Source organism: Podarcis muralis, chromosome 17, assembly GCF_964188315.1.
Source record: "Podarcis muralis chromosome 17, rPodMur119.hap1.1, whole genome shotgun sequence".
NCBI classification, from domain to species: Eukaryota; Metazoa; Chordata; class Lepidosauria; order Squamata; family Lacertidae; genus Podarcis; species Podarcis muralis.
In genome coordinates this window covers 1,250,079-1,268,447 of record NC_135671.1, presented here as the reverse complement: position 1 = coordinate 1,268,447, position 18,369 = coordinate 1,250,079, and the positions used below count along the sequence as shown (strand labels likewise).

Genomic DNA, 18,369 nt, shown 5'->3' with positions numbered 1-18,369 from the left:
GGGAATTGTACTCAAAACCATCTGGAAGCAGAAGGCTGGCAAATGCTGCTGTAGATGCTCCACTTGAGATTCACTTTCTGCCCCTTCCTTTTGCCCTTCTCCAGAGTCGCATTCGCAGGATGTGGAATGACACTGTCCGAAAGCAGTCGGAGTCATCCTTCATCACTGGTGATATAAACAGTTCAGCGTCACTTAACAGAGGTAATTATGGACTTATCAGATATGTATGACCTTTGTAATTACTAAGGAATCTAAACGGCAATGCTTTGTCGGCCTTGAAATGTGCTGCACCTCGTTCCTTTGGATTAAATTATGTCCATGGAGAATTTTAAAAAGTGCTTTATGCACTGCTTTTCATTAAGCGAAAACGATTTTTAAAAAATGTTTGTTAATTTTTAGCATGTGTTTTCACAAATATTGCTGCGGTTGCAGCAGGGATTTGGGGGGAAGGCGGGGAGTGAGGCAGAATATTTCTATAGTCAACTTCTGGTGCCAAGAAGTGGAGGTTGTCAGGCTTCATTGCTAGCAATGAAATGGGCAATTATGGAGTGATATAGTCTGCTAAGTGTTGTTATCCCAGGTAAAAAGCAATTTGGAAGGCTTTGTAAAGGTGAAAACCAGCTGCATAATGTGTGCCCAGGCCATCATCCTCTGTGTCCAAAATGGATGCCTCTCTGCTCTCCAGAGGACTGTGGGAAATTCTCTGCTTAGAATGTGATGAGGAGAACCAGGCTCAAAATTGGGTTCAGAAATCTAGGGAAATAAGTTGATCTATTCAGGCCCAATACACACCCTGCCACATCCCTGGTGATCTGGCAACACTCATTCTCAGTGATCCTTCCTTCTGATTCTCCTGCCCTGCTGCTATAGCAGCTGAAATGGTGGAATAAAGGAAAGGGAGGAGGGCTTTCTCCCCTCACTCTTTTCTGGCCTACCACAGGGTTCCCCGGCTGCATGCGAGGTGCCAGGAGCCCTGGGAAATGATGTTTTCCCAGGGCTACTGACACCTGTCAGTTATGCTGGGAAAGCTACTTTCCCGGTGGTCCTGGTCAACTGCTGATGGAGCCACAAATATGGTAAGTGGGAGAGGGAAGGGTTTTGAGTAGTGGCAAATCAGCACAGAAGGCAAAACCATCTAAAAGCTCTTGTCATTTTGAGGGGGGGTCAAAAGCCAGGTGAGGGCAAAATTCACCACTGCCGTCCAGCTCTTCTCCCAGCATCCGCCAGCTCTGTCAGCTGCCATTTCCTGATGCCCTCAGGAATGATGAACTTGTATCTCTCATATTAGCCATCCTTCTCACTCCCCGCTTTTCGGGTGTGCAAATGAAGGCGTCATCACTTAACCTGGAGAGATGAAGGTTTTTGGAGAGAGGGTTGATAGCGTTCTTTGTGTTGGATTAAAATTTGAACCAGAGATGAGTTTTTGGCACCATAATCCAGCCTCATCTTTGAAATGAGCCTTACGAGCTGAGTGAATTTGGATCTCCAAGCTTAGAAATTAGGCAGCAGCTGAATAGTGTTATAAGAAATGCACGTCTTTGGAATAGTTTTATCACCTTTGTCAACACAAGCGTGAAATGTTTAGCAAAGGCAGTTGCCTCCTAGCACCAGATTGCTGCTCGAAGATCCCATCTGTTAACAGCTCTGAAGCAACATCAAAAAATATCAGTATCTCTACATTGTTCCTCCTCTGCCCCCTCACACTCATCCCTTCTAATCTTCTGGAGCGAATAGGCTCCTTGTTTTACTCAGCAACACATGAGAAGGAGGAAAAGGGGGCATAGGAGAGCCCTCTCTGCTTCTCAGAGAAACCAGGGCTTAGGTGGAGTCTTCAGGTTGTGATCTGGCAACCGGACTCTTTCTATAATTTCAGGGGGGGACCCTAAAATGTGTTGTAGTTTTTTCTGGGCATCATATTGGAAAATGTGTGTTAGTCCCTTTCAAGTCAATGCTTTGGCGACCCTTATGTGCTGTTTCCTAAACATATCCACTGTCAAATTAAGGTGGGGAGAAATTTAAGGCTACTGTGGATGAAACATGGCCAGAGGTGAGAGGATCGCACACTCCTTCGGAAGAGCAAACCACTCTTCCTCCACCAACCTTAAGCACATTTAACACTAAGAGAAACCAGTCTCCGATTGGTGATGCTTGCGGTAGCTCCCAGCAATTAAAATATCAAATACCAAACATAACACAGCACAAGTTAGCGACCATAAACAAAACGAGAACACAATGAAGCTGATCAGGCCAGCTAAGGAGCTTTGTGCTCAGGAGGCGGGAGGACAGAGGCAGTACCCCCCCCCCCCCACTCCTGCTTCCCTTGCCAAGGTGCTGTCTACTTTCATTTGTTTTGGTTTTGTTTTTCACATATTATTATTCAGTTTTATAACGACAGACAGATTTCAGGAAAAGAAACAGGAGAGAGGTTGTCACAACTGCCAATAAGGAAATGCAGTATGCAGCTATGTAATCTATTAAATCAATAATACAACATACCAAGAGGGAAAGGATGTGTGGTCTCTAGTATTTGCATAGGAGTCCACGGTCCAAATCAAAACAATTACCATTTGTTTTTGTTTCAAAAAAAGAAGTTTGGAAGCAAACTTAAGCTGTACTAAATCCGGACATTCACATTCACCTGTGGTCCCTCTTGCTCCTGAGCCACTTTGTATATGAAATAAAATTAAACCAAATAGCAAAGCATTGATCTCGAGGACTTTGGCTGCTGGGCACTTTGAACTTATGCAACCCCCCCGCCTCTTTCACTGGTGAGGTATCACGGTACAGTCGTACCTTGGTTTTCGAACAGCTTAGTTGACGAACATATCAGCTCTCGACGCCGCAAATCCGGAAGTGACTGTTCCGGTTTGCAAACTATTTTTGGAAGCCAAACATCTCACGAAGCTTCCGCGGCTTCCGATTGGCTGCAGGAGTTTCCACGCTTTGGTTTCTGAAAGTTTTGGAAGTCAAACGGACTTGCGCAACATTTTCCACTCGACTTCCAAGGTACAACTGTCCCGGTAGTTTTCACAAAAGCAACTGGTGCTCATGGCGCGCACTGTATAGAATAGAATGTTGGATCTCCCTTGTTTATCACAGCATTCCATGTGACGTGCCCCTGTGAACCGCAATAAAAAGTGGGAGGGTCTTTAGTCATAGACTTTCTTTTTTTTATTATTCAAGTCCATGCATGCATACACACCTTCCCATCTCCGCAGACAAGTTACCGTAATACAAGTTAATGGTGCAATCCCTCCATTAAGAGGCTGGATCTAAAAGAAATACTCTGTAGTGGAATCTATTCCCCCACCAGCAGGAACTCTGTTATCCCCAACAGTCCCTGGTAAAGATGGGCTTCTCCCTCCGCTAGCATTTTTTGGGATATTTAGCCAATCTCCCCACCCCCAATGTGAGTTAATGAATAGATCATTCTCCTTTTTACTTGCATGGAAGGGGAGAGGGAAAGAAAGCCTTCACTGGCTGCTGCTGGTGGGGAAATCACACCACAGAAACCATACACAATAATGCTCTGAGCCCAAGGATCCATGGTGAGCAGCGCAGCCTTTTCCTGCTCAGTAAGGGCCTGGACTGGGCTGGGCTGGGCTGGGCTGGGGGACTGTGCTCCTGAGAGAAGGGCATTAAGTTGGGAATATCATAGTCACGCCCCTCCTCGCCTGGAAAGTGAAGGTTTGGGGAAATGGCTTTCAGTCGAAGCACATGTGTGTGGACGTACAAAGGTAGCCTAAAAAACAAAAGAAACGCTGTCCTGCAAGGTCAAAGCCACTGGCACAGAAAACAGTAATAAAACAGTAGGTGGCTGGTTCATCTGGAAATTGACAGTGCAGGAGCAAGAACATGCTGTGGGTTAAACCACAGAGCCTAGGACTTGCCGATCAGAAGGTTGGCGGTTCGAAACCGCGTGATGGGGTGAGCTGCCAGCTCCCGCCAACCTAGCAGTTCGAAAGCACACCAGTGCACGTAGATCAATAGGTACCACTCCAGCGGGAAGGTAAACAGCATTTCCATGCACTGCTCTGGTTCGCCAGAAGCGGCTTAGTCATGTTGGCCACATGACCCGGAAGCTGTACGCCGGCTCCCTCAGCCAGTAAAACGAGTTGGCCACGACTGGACCTAATGGTCAGGGGCCCCTTAACCTTTACATTAAAGAAGTAGCAAGGCTGCAACAGGTTGGGGAATGTATGACATGTAAATCATGGAGAAGTAAAAGTACAGGAGGGCGAGGGCAGAGAATGCTAATGGCATCGGACCCAAGCTTTTCTGAAAACTCTCAACCCCTAATATTTAATTAATATTTAAATCTCCCTTTACATGAGCTGTGGCCTTTTTAAAAATGAGACAGACATTTCTTATATATAAATCCCCCAGGCTTTCTTCAGAACCGAACAGGTTAGGAAAGGTATTTGACTGTGTCCACAAATTTCACTGTGCACTGTGTTCCCCGTGCTTGGATTTTATTCATCAAAAATGCACATGTAGCCTTGGTTTGGAAATACTACAGTATCACAGAATTGTAGAGTTGGAAGGGACCCCGCGGGTCATCTAGTCCAACCTCCTGAAATGCAGGAAACTCAGCTAAAACATCCAGTTTGATGCAGTTGTTTCTCAACTCAGCTTCACACTAATAATAATAATAATAATAATAATAATAATAATAATAATAATAATAATTTATTTTTTATACCCTGCCCATCTGGCTGGGCTTCCCCAGCCACTCTGGGCAGCTTCAAAAAAAAAATTAAAATACTGTAATACATCAAACATTAAAAGTTTCCCTAAACAGGGCTGCCTTCAGGTGTCTTCTAAAAGTCTGGTAGTTGTTGTTCTCTTTGACATCTGGTGGGAGGGTGTTCCACAGGGAAGGCGCCACTACCGAGAAGGCCCTCTGCCTGGTTCCCTGTAACTTGGCTTCTCGCAGCGAGGGAACCACCAGAAGGCCCTCGGTGCTGGACCTCAGTGTCCGGCCTGAACGATGGGGGTGGAGACGCTCCTTCAGGTATACTGGACCGAGGCCGTTTAGGGCTTTAAAGGTCAGCACCAACACTTTGAATTGTGCTCAGAAACGTACTGGGAGCCAATGTAGGTCTTTCAAGACCGGTGTTATATGATTGGTCCTTAAGACAGTCCAAGGTGTCTCCAGTCAAGATGTGAACACCTTTGCATGGGGTGAAGACATTCCTGCCCTATCCACTCCCCTTGGTGTGCACACAAACAGAAACTGATCTGATACTAATTAAGATATGTTGATGTGAACAGCTGGCGGAAAGGGAAGCGATGTGAAGCACACTGGGGGGAAACAGCAACTTCAGGCTTATCCTGACTTAACTGGTGGTGATATGAACACCCATTTCGTCTGAAGGAAGCACAAACTCTAAACCTTCTTCTCTTCTTCATATCTAAACTGAAATATCTCCACCAATAACATTTTAATTAATTCTGATTCTCTCACAAGAGAAAAGTGTGGTGTTGTTTTTAAAAGAAACTGTGACTGTCTCACTGTAGCCCCAATCCTGATCAGGCCCACTTGCAATTGGAAATTGGCAATAGCAACCTTGAATGTATAAATATTTGACTAAATATTTAAAGTATTTTATGTGATCTGCAAAGACATAATCTGAAACTTAAACAGGAAAAAGGAATAGAGTGTTATGGCAACTGTATTTATATATAATCAGTTTAATTTCAGTTTCATGTACATTCTCTCATAATGAGTCGAGCAAATTAATCTCAAATTCAAACAGTGGGAATCTGAGTCTGAAAGGAAATTAAAATTCATAACCTAATACCATGATTTCCATCCCAAGTGAAACCTGAGTGTTTTCAGAATGAGGTCTCCCACCACCTCGTCTTCTCTCCAAATATAATTAAGCTGTCGTTTGTGATGCTGAAACAATATACAGCAAAGCTAACTTAGCAGGGATACCTGGAGGCAGGTGTGGGTGGGGGTGTTATTTCTAGGCAGACTTTAAAATGATCCACTGATGAAGGCATATTTTCAAACTTCAGTGTCAAAATTTACATTTGGTCACTCTGCTTCTACCTAAAAACACGGGGAGCCGTTCATTTACATGCTTTTTCTGTTTAAAAGAGTGTTGTTTTTGTAAGGCTTAATTAGGGGTTGGTCTTTAATTTCTCTCTGCATCTCATGCTGATGTATCCCATGACATTTGATACAGCCAGGGTGACGCCGAAAGGGTTTTCTCTGTGGTGGTGCCGTCTCTTTGAACATCCCAATGATTAGCTGGCTGGGGGCTTTCAGAAAAGCTGGAAAAATATTTATTTAGGAGGGCATTCACACTGATAAATGTCATTTTACTGGGACGTGATCCAATTAAAGTGAAGGACATGTTCCGGAACAATAGCTTTTAAATATATAAAAGAAATGTGCTAATTAGGCTAGCTGTGTTGAGATTTTTAGATTTTAAACGGATTTGTTTTAATTGTGGTATTGTTACAAGCCCCTCGCTTCCCAGTATTATAGGGTTTCCTTTACAGACGAGAGCGCAGGACTGTTGTGCTGTTTTTGTAGTGTTTTCTTTATTTGGAAATATACCAAGAGAATATAGTGGGAGCAAACCGTTCTCCTACAGAAGATCCCCAGACAGCAATTTCTGCAGCCCTTTCAAGGCTGCACCACCAGGTCTAGTTTACTCAGGAAACCCTTGGTTGTCTTTCATGCTGTATGAAAATTGCCAATGAGAAGTTTATGGCTTTTATCACGCCCATTTTGACATGCTCCCTCGCAGAGGGTTCGCTCATGGGTCACTGCTCAGCTCCTCCTTCTGTAGAGAGTTGGGCATGGATGGGAATCACAGCCATGCCACACTCAGCCCGAATGGATATAAACATCACCGAACAGGATGCAGAAATTCCCAGCAACCTGGTTTCTCCACACTCTCCCAGCTGCTGTGTAAATCACAGAAATAGCAAAAGTAGCAGCAAGAGAAAACAGAAGAGGAGGAGAGGCAGGGCAAAATATCTGGCTAGAAGTATCTGGCAGAGTAAGCCAGATATGCTAGGGCCCCTCTCTGGAGACAAGGGTGTACTGTCTCAGGAACCCGGAAAGATTGCAGTGAAAAGAGCAATCAGAGGAGTGCAGGAGGTTCTTAAAGACTCTAGAGGGCACTCCAGCCCAAGAAATAAGGTAAAAAGTACTTGGATGAGTTGAAGCATCACTCTAGAAATCTTATTAAAAGCAGCTTGTCACCAGTGGAGGAAGCCAGGCTTCTTGTTCTGTAAACAATACCAGATATTCTGAAACCTTATCTGTCTCACTCCACTCGGCAGTGGAAGAAAAATACGGGGTTGTGCTGTGAGGGTAGCAGAAGCAGTGGCATTTCACGACTGTAAGCCATTATGTTCACTCCTCCCGCAAAAAAAAGAAGGAAAAGCGCTGCATAAATCTACCTGCAGGGTTTGTGCCAGAGATAAATGCCATTTAACACGGGTAGCACTGTGGTCTAAACCACTGAGCCTCTTGGGCTTGCCAATCAGAAAGTCAGTGGTTCGAATCCCCGTGACGGGGTGAGCTCCCGTTGCTCTGTCCCAGCTCCTGCCTACCTAGCAGATTGAAAGCACACCAGTGCAAGTAGATAAATAGGCACCACTGCGGCAGGAAGGTAAATAGCATTTCCATGCACTCTGGTTTCCGTCATGGTGTTCCGTTGCACCAGAAGCGGTTTAGTCAACCTGGCCACGTGACCTGGAAAGCTCGGCCTGAAAACAAGATGAGCGCTGCAACCCCATAGTCGCCTTTGACTGGACTTAATCGTCCAGGGGTCCTTTTCCTTACCTTTGACATCTATATAAAGCCTTTGGGAGCAGTCATCCGTAGATTTAGGGCAAGGTGTCATTAATTTGCTGCTCCGTGTCTGGAGTGTCTGTCAGGTCCAAAACAGAGACTGGATGTACTGGTAGGGTGGATGAAGGCCAATAAACTGAAGTTGAATCCTGAAAAGACAACAGCCCCTGTGATGATCAGTTCTTGGGTCTGAAGGTTGGGGTGTTAACCTACTCTGGTAGTGGTTACACTTCCTCTGAATGAACAAGTATGTAGTCTGAGGGATGCTCCTGGATTTGTCACTGTCATGGCAGGCCCAAGCGACATCACCAGCAGGGAATGCCTCTTGCCCGCTTCAGTTGGTTTGTCAGTAGTGATCATTCCTGGATAGGGATAGCTTTGATACAGTGATTCATGCACTGGAAACTGCAGCTTGCTGCAGAATGCAGGGACCAGGTTGCTCAGTTCAGATTCCTACCATGTGCCTCTTCTGGAAGAGTTGCACTGGGCACCATTTAGCTACTGATCCAAGTTCAAGGTTTTACTCCTGGTTGATAAGGTTCTGAAAAGCTCCTAACCAGGCATTCCCAATACAGACCAACTTGGTGGCTTCCATTGTGGAAGAACCCTGCCACAACCTGTAGACATCTTACCATGGTGCAGAAGGGCTTTCTCTGTGATGGCACCTACCATGAGGAACAATCTCCCTGCATGTGGTTGCTTCCACCAACAATTGAAAATGTATCTGTTTACCCCAGGCATTTCTCTAATACCAACTGGTGACCTTGGGCCAGTCACACTTCCTTGAAGTCTCTCAGCCTCACTCACCTCACAGAGTGCTTGTTGTGGGGGAGGAAGGGAAAGGAGAATGTTAGCCGCTTTGAGACTCCTGAAGGGGAGTGAAAGGCGGGATATCAAATCCAATCCAATTCCAGGTGTTTCTGCCTACAATGTTGATGTTTTAACTTGGCTTTATCAGTTGTAGGGCTACAACTTGTTTCATTTGTTTGTGAGAAGCCTCGGTTGTGTTTCTTTCAGTGAAAGACCGTGTATAGACTCAATTAATAATATCCATTGATAATTTCTGCTGCGATCCTGCGCTCAGTTCCATATGCTTCACTCCACTGACCACAAGCCAACAAAAGAGTTGAGTGTAAAGAGTTCTAACTCTGTTGGGCTGTGAACTATTGGCACCATCCTTCATTTGCTGACTCCCCAGAACAGCCGTGAATTGGTTAAATTCTTTGAGTACTGAATATTATGAATGAATCTACCCTCCTCTTCCAGAACTGTGTTTCCTGCAAGGCTCCTTCCTCCCCTAGAATTATGACTCTTATCACCCATCTCCCCACTTTGGCAGCAGTGGGGTATAGGAGAGGCAGCAGAGAAGGACAAGGCAGGGGGCGCCATTTTCTGTTTTGCCTCCAGTGGCAAAGCATCCCAGGCTGGCCCTGCTGGAGTAGCACAATGGCCATTTCTCCATAGCGTGATTTGATAGTGAACAAGCCTTAAAGGAAAATAAAGAGCTGCACTCTTAGGTGGCAACTCTTCCAGTTTTCCGGTTTTGGAAAATGAGCGATGCAGTGCTGTGTGAATGGGGTTGGTTTCTTTAGCATTGTGTATTCTGCACACAAACCACTCAGATAATGGGGTGGGAGGTTGCCCACAAGTTCACCTTTCCCCCCAAATAAATGGCCGTTCTTTCTGAAGACCTCACAACATGATCATTCAGTGTGATTTGAGATGTAGGCTGTGGCGTCTCACCCAATCAATCTGCGACCGAGTTGCAGTTCTGTTGCTGAAGCTTTCGATAGGTTCATTGATAGGCATGTAACCCGTTGCTTTGATGTTCTCAACAACATCATCCAGGAGCTTTTACCCCCATATATGAGAAAAGATGAAACCACACCAGCTGAAGAAAATTAGTGTCTATATCACAGACACAAATGTATTGAACTTGCTCTCAGGAACATGTAACACCAATCTTGTGTTTGCCTCCGGTTTTACATCCGTTGTCCTATTTGATGCCAGCATTTCATCATGACTTGGTGTTGGAAAGGAGTTCCTTAGGGCGGGGGGTGGAGACCAGGATCTTTTAAGATCAGCCTTATTTTATCAGCCATGAAAGTTGGCCTCATTCAACATCAGTTCATAAAGACAGTGACCTGCCTTGTGGAATAAGCACAGCCAATCCTTTTACGTTTCAGCTTGATGTGTAGAGCTTAGAGCTTCTGCGTCTGTTTCTTCCATAGAGGAGTTCCTGTGCAACACTTAGCATTTAGCACTGAACATTTATTTTCTTTGGCTTCAGATCTGTCATCCTCCAGAGCAGCCTGGCCACCATATAGAAGTCTCAAGAACATGTAGATCAGGGAACCAGGCCTCTCTTTCCAAATCTTGGGATTTCCCCCAGGCCACAGATCGCTCTCCTGTCCTGCTAAACGCCTAGCTGGAATGCCATTGAAGTGTAACAGTGCCTGATGGTTGCTTAGATGGAGAATGGAGGAGGAGGGGGGTGCAGAATGTAGAAACTTCTGATTTCTGCATGGCTGGAATATAGCCTACTGTACAAAAGGAAGAATCACATCCATTTTTGCTTTTGCCCCTTTTATGCCTCCCACCCCCCAATGATACGCCGCCCCCCAGAAGGTTGCCCACAATGGAATGTCTTGGTTGCACTTCATGGCATCCTTTCTACTCCACACAGTTAATCCTGGATGGAGGTGCCATTGTATTGCCACATCTTTTTAGAGCTGCATGAACTGGAGCTGTAAGCATGTCATCCTGGTAACGTGCGTTTTAGGGAATAGTTACAACTTGGTCTGTTGTCTCTGTATGGCCTTAGTTTGCTAGAATCAATAAGAGTTTGTTTCTCTGAGGCGCATCTTGCAAGAGACCGAATGGAATGGGATGTGTAACGCAAGCAAAGGCTGAAGCTTTTCGGTGAATGTTTCCCTTCTGCTGTCGGACTGTGACAGTAGAAGAGTCCTTGGTGTTACAATAGCACCGCCAAACATTCAGCCAGAATACTTGACCTTCTCAGCCACTATATACAAATCGTTACGAAGCCACTCTGTAGGAAGGTGAGATTTCCTTTCCCTTGGTGATAGTTCTGATAAACTTCCTTTGACATGTCAAGTTACATTTCGCTTCAGAGGTAAATCAATCATTTCAGGCAAACTGACATTAGCTTTGTAGTCAAGAGATTTTAGGCATTTCTTATGGACAAGATGGCAGAAGATGTGTAAACTCCAATTAACTGGTTCCATCTCCAATCCCACAAAGGATACAAAACTAAAATATGAAGTTTAAGACTATAGGGGCAATACAAGCTGTATCTAGGTCGAACTATATCACTGCTTAGATCAGTGATGGATTATTTAAAATCATATTAGGCATATTAATCCATATGGCTCGGTTCCTTCAAAAGTACAATAATAAGTGATAGTCTAATTTATAAGCTCAGGGTGTGTAATTGTACCAAATGTGAGTCGCTGTGTAGTGACCCCTAGAAATATGTTGTTGTTTCAATTGTTTTCTTCCTTGCATTGTTCTTCTTTTCGTTTGTATTTGCAAAATAAAAAATAAAAATTATTTTTTAAAAAGTTCAGAAAGACTTTTTCCAATATAAAGATATTTTGATGCATAACATTCTTATTCCAGATTAAAAGGAAATTACAAGGTTTGAGTCTTCCATGGTTTGACTACGTTCAAACACATCATTCATTGAACATCTAAGCTCTAATGTGCAACTAAGTGTGCAATCTTAGTTATGTCTATGCAGAAGTAACCCCCACCAAGTTCAGTGGTGCTTACTCCCAGGTAAATGTGTATAGGATTGCACCATAAGAGAAGAATCCGCTTTCAAAAATATTTATGACTATTAAGAATGACTTTTTATCTTCGATGTATAAGTTACTTTTAAAATACTGGTCTGAACCAAAGCAAGTAAAACACTTGATTTTCAGCTGCATCCAAAGTATATCAGATAATATATCTAGGAAGATCTGGGAAAATAAAGAATATAAATCATCTTCAGCAATTAGAGGAAAAGGCTTTGAAGTAACAGCAGGGTGGTATAAGACCCTAGTATTAATTAATAAATTTAATAATTATTATTCTATAATCTCTTGGAAATGTTGAAGGAGCAGAGGAGGAACTTTTGATATATAGTGGGAATTTCCCATAGCAAAAAAAACCAAAAGTGTTCTGGAAAATAATTCATATATTATTAGGAAAGATCACAGAATAGCCTCTTCCACTAGATCCATTGCTTTCTCCTCAATTACACTGTTCATTTAATTAAACAAAAGCATAAACATTTAAAATGGTCACTACAACCAAAATCTTGCTTGCAAATATGAGCGATTGTCAGCAATGTACGTAAATGAGTCAAGCTATGGGACCCCACACCTATGACCAAACTAGCAAATTATATATAATGATAAAAGAGAAAACTCAGTGGTGGGGTATATTTATGCCCCTATGGGGATGCCAGTCTCACCCCTCCATCCTATCAATTGATGAGTGGAGAGAAGGTGATAACCTTTTCCTAGGTGATCTGCACAGATCATCTGAGGAAGGGTGAGCTGTGTGCCTGTGAGTGTGTGCTTGCGTGTGCCTTGCGTGCCTAACTCGCATATTAACTTTGACGGTTTGTCACTCGGACTGAGACGCTTTGTCAGCTGGGGTTCCCCCGTTGCTCACAGAGGCGGCGGTCGCAGCTAGGGAAGTTGAATCTACGGAAACACAGCCTGACTTCAACTCTTGTCCATATATCTTCAGTTCAAGAGCTTTTCCCAGAGGAGTTACTCATTCTCCGCACAGCGCCTGGTAGAGCTTGTCCACTCACTCCACTGCTACATCAAAGCTGGGACATCAGAAGACAGAAGCCGTGGAAAAGCGGGGAACACCAGGAGTGGGCAGAAAAGCACGAAATGGAACCCACAGAAAAAGAGCTATGAGGAAGTGACATTCAGGGAGCCATATAGACTCTTTGCCCTGACCTGTTTGCTATTTGCATTAACCACTAGGCAATCCAGTGAGGTAATGGGCAAACCAATAAAGTCAACCTCAAACACTTACCTGTGTGGGATCTCCTTCTTTCTTGTTGCAAGATACGGATGTCAGGTGGTTTGACGTCCCCAGTGAGTCAATGACACACGGCCAGTCCCTATTTTCTGTAGCTGTCCCAAATCATTATGTCTCCTAATCTTTTTGTGTGATATGCAAATGTGCATTAGAGTTCTTCAGGTTTCCTCATCCAACTGCAGACCCTTAATCATCGTTGATAGAATTGTGGCCATCCTATTTGACTTCAAAGTTGGTGCTTTCGCTCTTTATTCCAGGGGTTTCAGTGATGATGAAGACTCTGGCCATGACTATGGGGTAGCCAGTTATGACTCTCAGTCGTTAAACTATTCTGCTTCTAGATAGATTCAGGGGAGGAAGAAAGGTCTATGGAAGGAGAAGGCCTGGACTAAGATGGAAGCTGGTATGAGGGAGTAGAGGAGCCTAGAGAAAAGGGGATTTGTCAGGTAGGTCTTGAGTAATAAGAGGAGAGTGAAAGAGACACAAAAATTGGGGTTGGAGAAGGCGTATTGATTCGTAATACCCTGACAAATCTTTGGCGGTAAACCTAGGATCCAAAAACTGCCATAGCACAGGGGTAGCCAACGTGGTCTCTCCATGTTTTGTTTGACTCCATCTTCCATCATCTCCTGCCAGCATGGCTAATGACAATTGTAGTCTTACATCATTTGGAGATCCCCGCACTGGCCCAGTTCACGTCCAAATGTGAACACACATAGCAAGTTCAACTGCCATCTGTTTCGTCTCAATCGCAGCCTGCATGAGCTGTTTTGCTAGTCTTCATAAAATGCTTAGGCAGAACAATGTACGTTTTCACCTTTTTTAGTGTATTGTGTAAAGTTGTTCAGACTGTTGGGGATGAAGCGGGACATAAAATAAATAAGCAGTTGTAACTTTGGTGGTAAGAAGGTGACTGACTTGCAGCTCTTGGGCTTTCTCTCTTTGAATCTTGTCTGCTAAGCATATAAACCACTAGTGCATTCTTAGGCCCAGGATTGATTGACAGGATATTTTTTATTTAATTTTATTTTTCATTTTCTATCCCAACACTCTTCCTTGAGAGTTACAGATTTGCTTTTTGTTATTTTTCAACCAGTTAGTCTAGAGAAAATGAAGCCAAAACCACAACCACTCCTATCATTTTTGGAGCATCCTCACTTTGTGGACTTGTGATAAATAGACACAATTTAGATACTAGAAAAGTAGAGGAAATTGGAGAGTACAGAATCTTTCTGAGGAAAAACTGGAAGTGCTCTTCCCTAGCTTAAAAGTTAGCTGGTTTTAAAGAACTTAAGCCCGGTTTTTGTCATGACTCCTTTGAGAAAGGAGGATCTGCCCCCATTCTCTTACTCTCTACAAGAAGGCGAACAACGCAGATTCTCTAAAGGAACAAGGGTGCAGCTAAAATTCTCTTGAAAATGGCAGATGACTGAAGCTAGCTTGGGAAGTGGATCTAGAGACACGATTAACAGAGACTGAGTGGAACTCCTATGTAGTTAAGCTTCACCTGAAAACTATTTCGGCGAGAACCTAGGAGGTCATGTTAAAGTTGATACACACATGCGTCTTACTCCTGTTGAGTGGGAATGTCTCTGTTGCGCTCAAGGTGATGAAAGGCACAGAGGTCACTGACTCACCTGTGGTGGGAATGTGGTACATTTTTTAAAAAATGGAATATGATTTTGACTACCATTGGCGACAACAGGCAATTCAGCAAGAGCCTCTCTTGGTGTTGTTATTTTTAGAGAACAACGAAAAAGAATTTATAGTACAGCTATTAATTGTGGCTCACGTATCACAAGGTATGGCAAACAGCTGTAGCAGAAAAATTAACACAACAGCGTAGATTAGCTGGAGAGATTAAACAAGATACGTATATGGATATATGGTTTCCTTTTTCCTTTTCCTTTTCAATTTGCATTAAGTCTCACATGGGAGCCAGCTGTGTAGTTTGGTATCAACAGTATCTAATCCTATCAGTTATGCACCAATTTGTGTTAACAACATAAGGATGTCGTCAGGCAGAAACCGCTTTTCTGCAGCTCCTCGCTGGTACAATAATATGCATGCTTTAGAAACTATCACTGAGCTCTGTGGGCCTGTGGTGTCGCAAGGCCCTTTCCCCCATGGAGCGCTGACCCTTAGCAAGCCCCATCTGATTGTACGCCCCTCCCTCCCTCCCTCCCTCCCTCTCTCTTTCTTTCTTTCTTTCTTTCTTTCTTTCTTTCTTTCTTTCTTTCTTTCTTTCTCTTTTTCTCTTCGAAATGTTTTGGGTTTCTGTCTTAGGGCAGAATCTAACTGGGCATTATCCTATGCCAGCCCCATCAGAATGAATAAAAGCTCTACCAGATCACAGTAGTTGGTGGTTGGACTGTGTCTTTAGGTAATGGTTGCAAATGTCCCTGTATTATTGTTGTGGGTACCAACACACACAAAAATAGTCCTCTTTCATTATCACAGTTTTTCAGCAATTCTTTCCTAGTCTTTTTATATCACTCCTTGCTGCCCAGACATAGAAAAAAATGAAGTACTTGAGAAACTATATTCTCTCCATCTCTGTCTGGAAATCCTTCTCAGAATTTTTGACCATCCCTTTGGGACCTGTGGCTGCTTTCAGAAGGATCCTTATTTCTGCACTTCCCTTGTTCATATCAATCTTCTTTTAACGCTAGTTTGTATAGACTTATTTATTTTGCTATTCTTGGTCTTTGTGAATTACACTATAAAGAACTAACGTACTAGTGGACTTTATAGCAAGAGTCTATATCCCCTCACCCCGACCTAACATTCTGGCATGGCAAATGAACATTGATTTGGCCACTTACCAGTTTGAAGGTTGTGTTTGTAAAAAACAAGGAACTATAAATGGGAAGGGGGATACCATAATATCTGAGTATTGACTCCCAGTATTGTACACATCTGAATTTTACATTGTCTGCCATTACAAAGTGCTTTCTAAGGGTACATCCTGTCCCAGGGGTGACCCCCCTCTCATAGAAGTAAATATGAATCATATCACATTACTTTATATATATAGACACATTATTTGTTGTCAGTAAACTGTTCCAAAAGTGAATAAAGAGCAGTCTGTCTTGGGAGTGTAGCAGCGGAGCCCGAAATCTGGAGGAAACTCATGACTCACATTAGTGGGTGTTAAATGTGCCATTTTATTTTAAGTTACGCTCATTATATTTGTTTGGCCTTTCCTTTAGAGTGATCATCATCTTTTTTTTATGTGGCAAACATGCTGCGTGTCTCTTCCATTTACACTCTAAGCAGTTGGTTGGGGACATCCTGAATGGTTGGTTTAGCATCACTTCCATCCTTTTCCGTTTGCATTCTCAGTGACATCTGTGCTTTGGTGGCATTTAGCTTCCCAGTCGAAGTAGCTGGCTGCTTTTAATCGGGACTGTTGAAATTGTTGTCAGTCTGAATGTTTTCTTTTTTTAATCATATTTGCCTGATTGACCTTTTTTTGCTTTTTTTTCTCTGTCTTCCTATTGGGCTGCTCCAGGAGCCATGGCTAACCATCTTATAACCAATGCTCTCCTTCGTCCTCATGGCACTAACAACCCTTATAACACATTGCTCGGGGAATCGGCCGTCTATAACAACCCTTCTATCAGCATGTACAACACACCAGGTGTGGTGGAGTTTCTCTCATTTTCCTAGTGAGAGTCCCATTTTATGTGGCTTTTATAGGCACATTTCTTTCTTTCTTTCTTTTTCTTTCCTCCCCTTTATTTTTGAGCACAAATAATTATTTCCCTACCCATTTCAGAACATTTTTCCATTTCCCCCAGGCTTTTTTCTTGAACGAATCTAAATTAATTTTGAAAGACACCCATCAGTCAGATCTATTCAGATGTGTATGAACTTTTGTTTTAATATTTTCAGTGTTGTGTTTGGTCACTTGTATCCATTTATCTCTTGTATATCTGTTTGTCAAACATTCATTTGAGAAACAGGAGCGCTGTCCAAGGTAAGTGGTATCAAAATAGCCCTTTAATGCTAAAAAACGCCAAAGCTATTGTTGAGTTTTGAAATTCAGAGCAGGATTGGGCCAGTAAAGAATATACCCCCAACTGCTGTTTAAAAACAACAGCAGTAGCAGCAGTTAGTTATTTAGCAGTAGTAATGAAAGCCCCAGGCCAACCATTTAGTTGGTTTAATCCTCATTGAAATAAGTGGGACTTACTGTAGTCACAACAAAATTGTTCTGCTGGTTTTAATAGGACTTAAGTGCAACCATCTTTAGTAGGACTGAAGTCGCAGCGTATCATTCCAGATGGGTCAAGTAGAATTCTGCAGTCAAAGAAGTTGGCATAAGAATGCAAAGATCTTACCAGTAAAGCCAGATAAGTTTGTCTGACGTGACTATCTGAGATTTTGGCCATGAGAATCTCTTTACACAAAGATAATACAGGTGTAAACAGCACCTCTTTGGATTATATAGCCTTCTAGTATGAAATGCTGAATGGTCTTATTAGCATTTCATTCCTAGAGATGAAATGTTATTTGACATTCTACTTCTTTTGCAAATTTTTCATACAGCACTTTTTATTCATATAAGCAATGCATTTAGTTACATTAAAATGCTAATATAGCACATAAACTGTTCTGGTACTTACCCACCATAAACAGTGAAAGAATTTTTTTCTTAATATAAAGCATTAATCATGTCAAAATTTACCTTTTAGTCTCAAAAAGTAACTTTCTATACTGGATAATAATATTGAGAATTCTGTACCCCCCATAAAACTGGGAGCAATAAAATTTCATTTCTGATGCACAAATGTTCTCTGGTAGCTATGGCAAGATACAATTTTTAAAATTATTTTATATTATATTAAAGTGAGAACCAAGCTAAGTTAGTTACACAGATTTCACAGCGGAGCTCAAGTCTTGACTATCTCATCCCATTGACTTCATAGGGACCTGCATTCAACTTAGCCCTGCTCCAGCCCTTTGACAAGATCTTTCATTTCAAATATCAGTATCTATGCCAGAGATTCTTCTACATTTGCACCATGCTCCATTGATCTCATTGGCCATACTCTCTGTTTTTAACTGGAACCCAAATTGTAAATAAAAACAGCACACGGTCCCTGGAAACAAAGTGAACAGTGTTACTGTTTGTTCCATTTTAATCACTGATGAGAATTGTATGCTTTTTGAATGAAGCAATTGCTTATTTTATATCACATTGTTTCACATCCACCTATTTCATATGCAAATACATTTCATGTAATGGAATTCTATGCTAACCATTGGCATTTGATAGCTTACCTCAGTACGCTTTGATGCTTTACCATGAACAGAGTCGAGGATTTTGTCAGTTTGTTATCAAGTATAGCGGGACGCGGGTGGCGTCCAGTGCCTAGGACTTGCCAATCGTATGGTCAGCGGTTCGATTCCCCGCGGCGGGGTGCGCTCCCGTCGTTCGGTCCCAGCTCCTGCCCGCCTAGCAGTTCGAAAGC

General features: G+C 42.8%; 1 protein-coding gene across 29 annotated transcripts in view; it reads left to right on the top strand.

Moving 5' to 3' along the window:
* The window catches only part of ADGRL3 (adhesion G protein-coupled receptor L3), a 543,408-nt gene that overhangs the window by 480,970 nt on the left and 44,069 nt on the right, over positions 1–18,369 (top strand). For 15 of the 29 annotated variants that reach the window (XM_028711310.2, XM_077921365.1, XM_028711334.2 and 12 more), the window contains 2 exons: positions 105–201; positions 16,404–16,532. In XM_028711310.2, coding sequence (XP_028567143.2) covers positions 105–201; positions 16,404–16,532 — 226 coding nt within the window. Of the gene's footprint in view, positions 1–104; positions 202–10,109; positions 12,261–12,583; positions 12,881–16,403; positions 16,533–18,369 lie in introns of those variants that run through there. The other 14 variants (XM_028711325.2, XM_028711329.2, XM_028711316.2 and 11 more) reach the window with 3 other exon arrangements.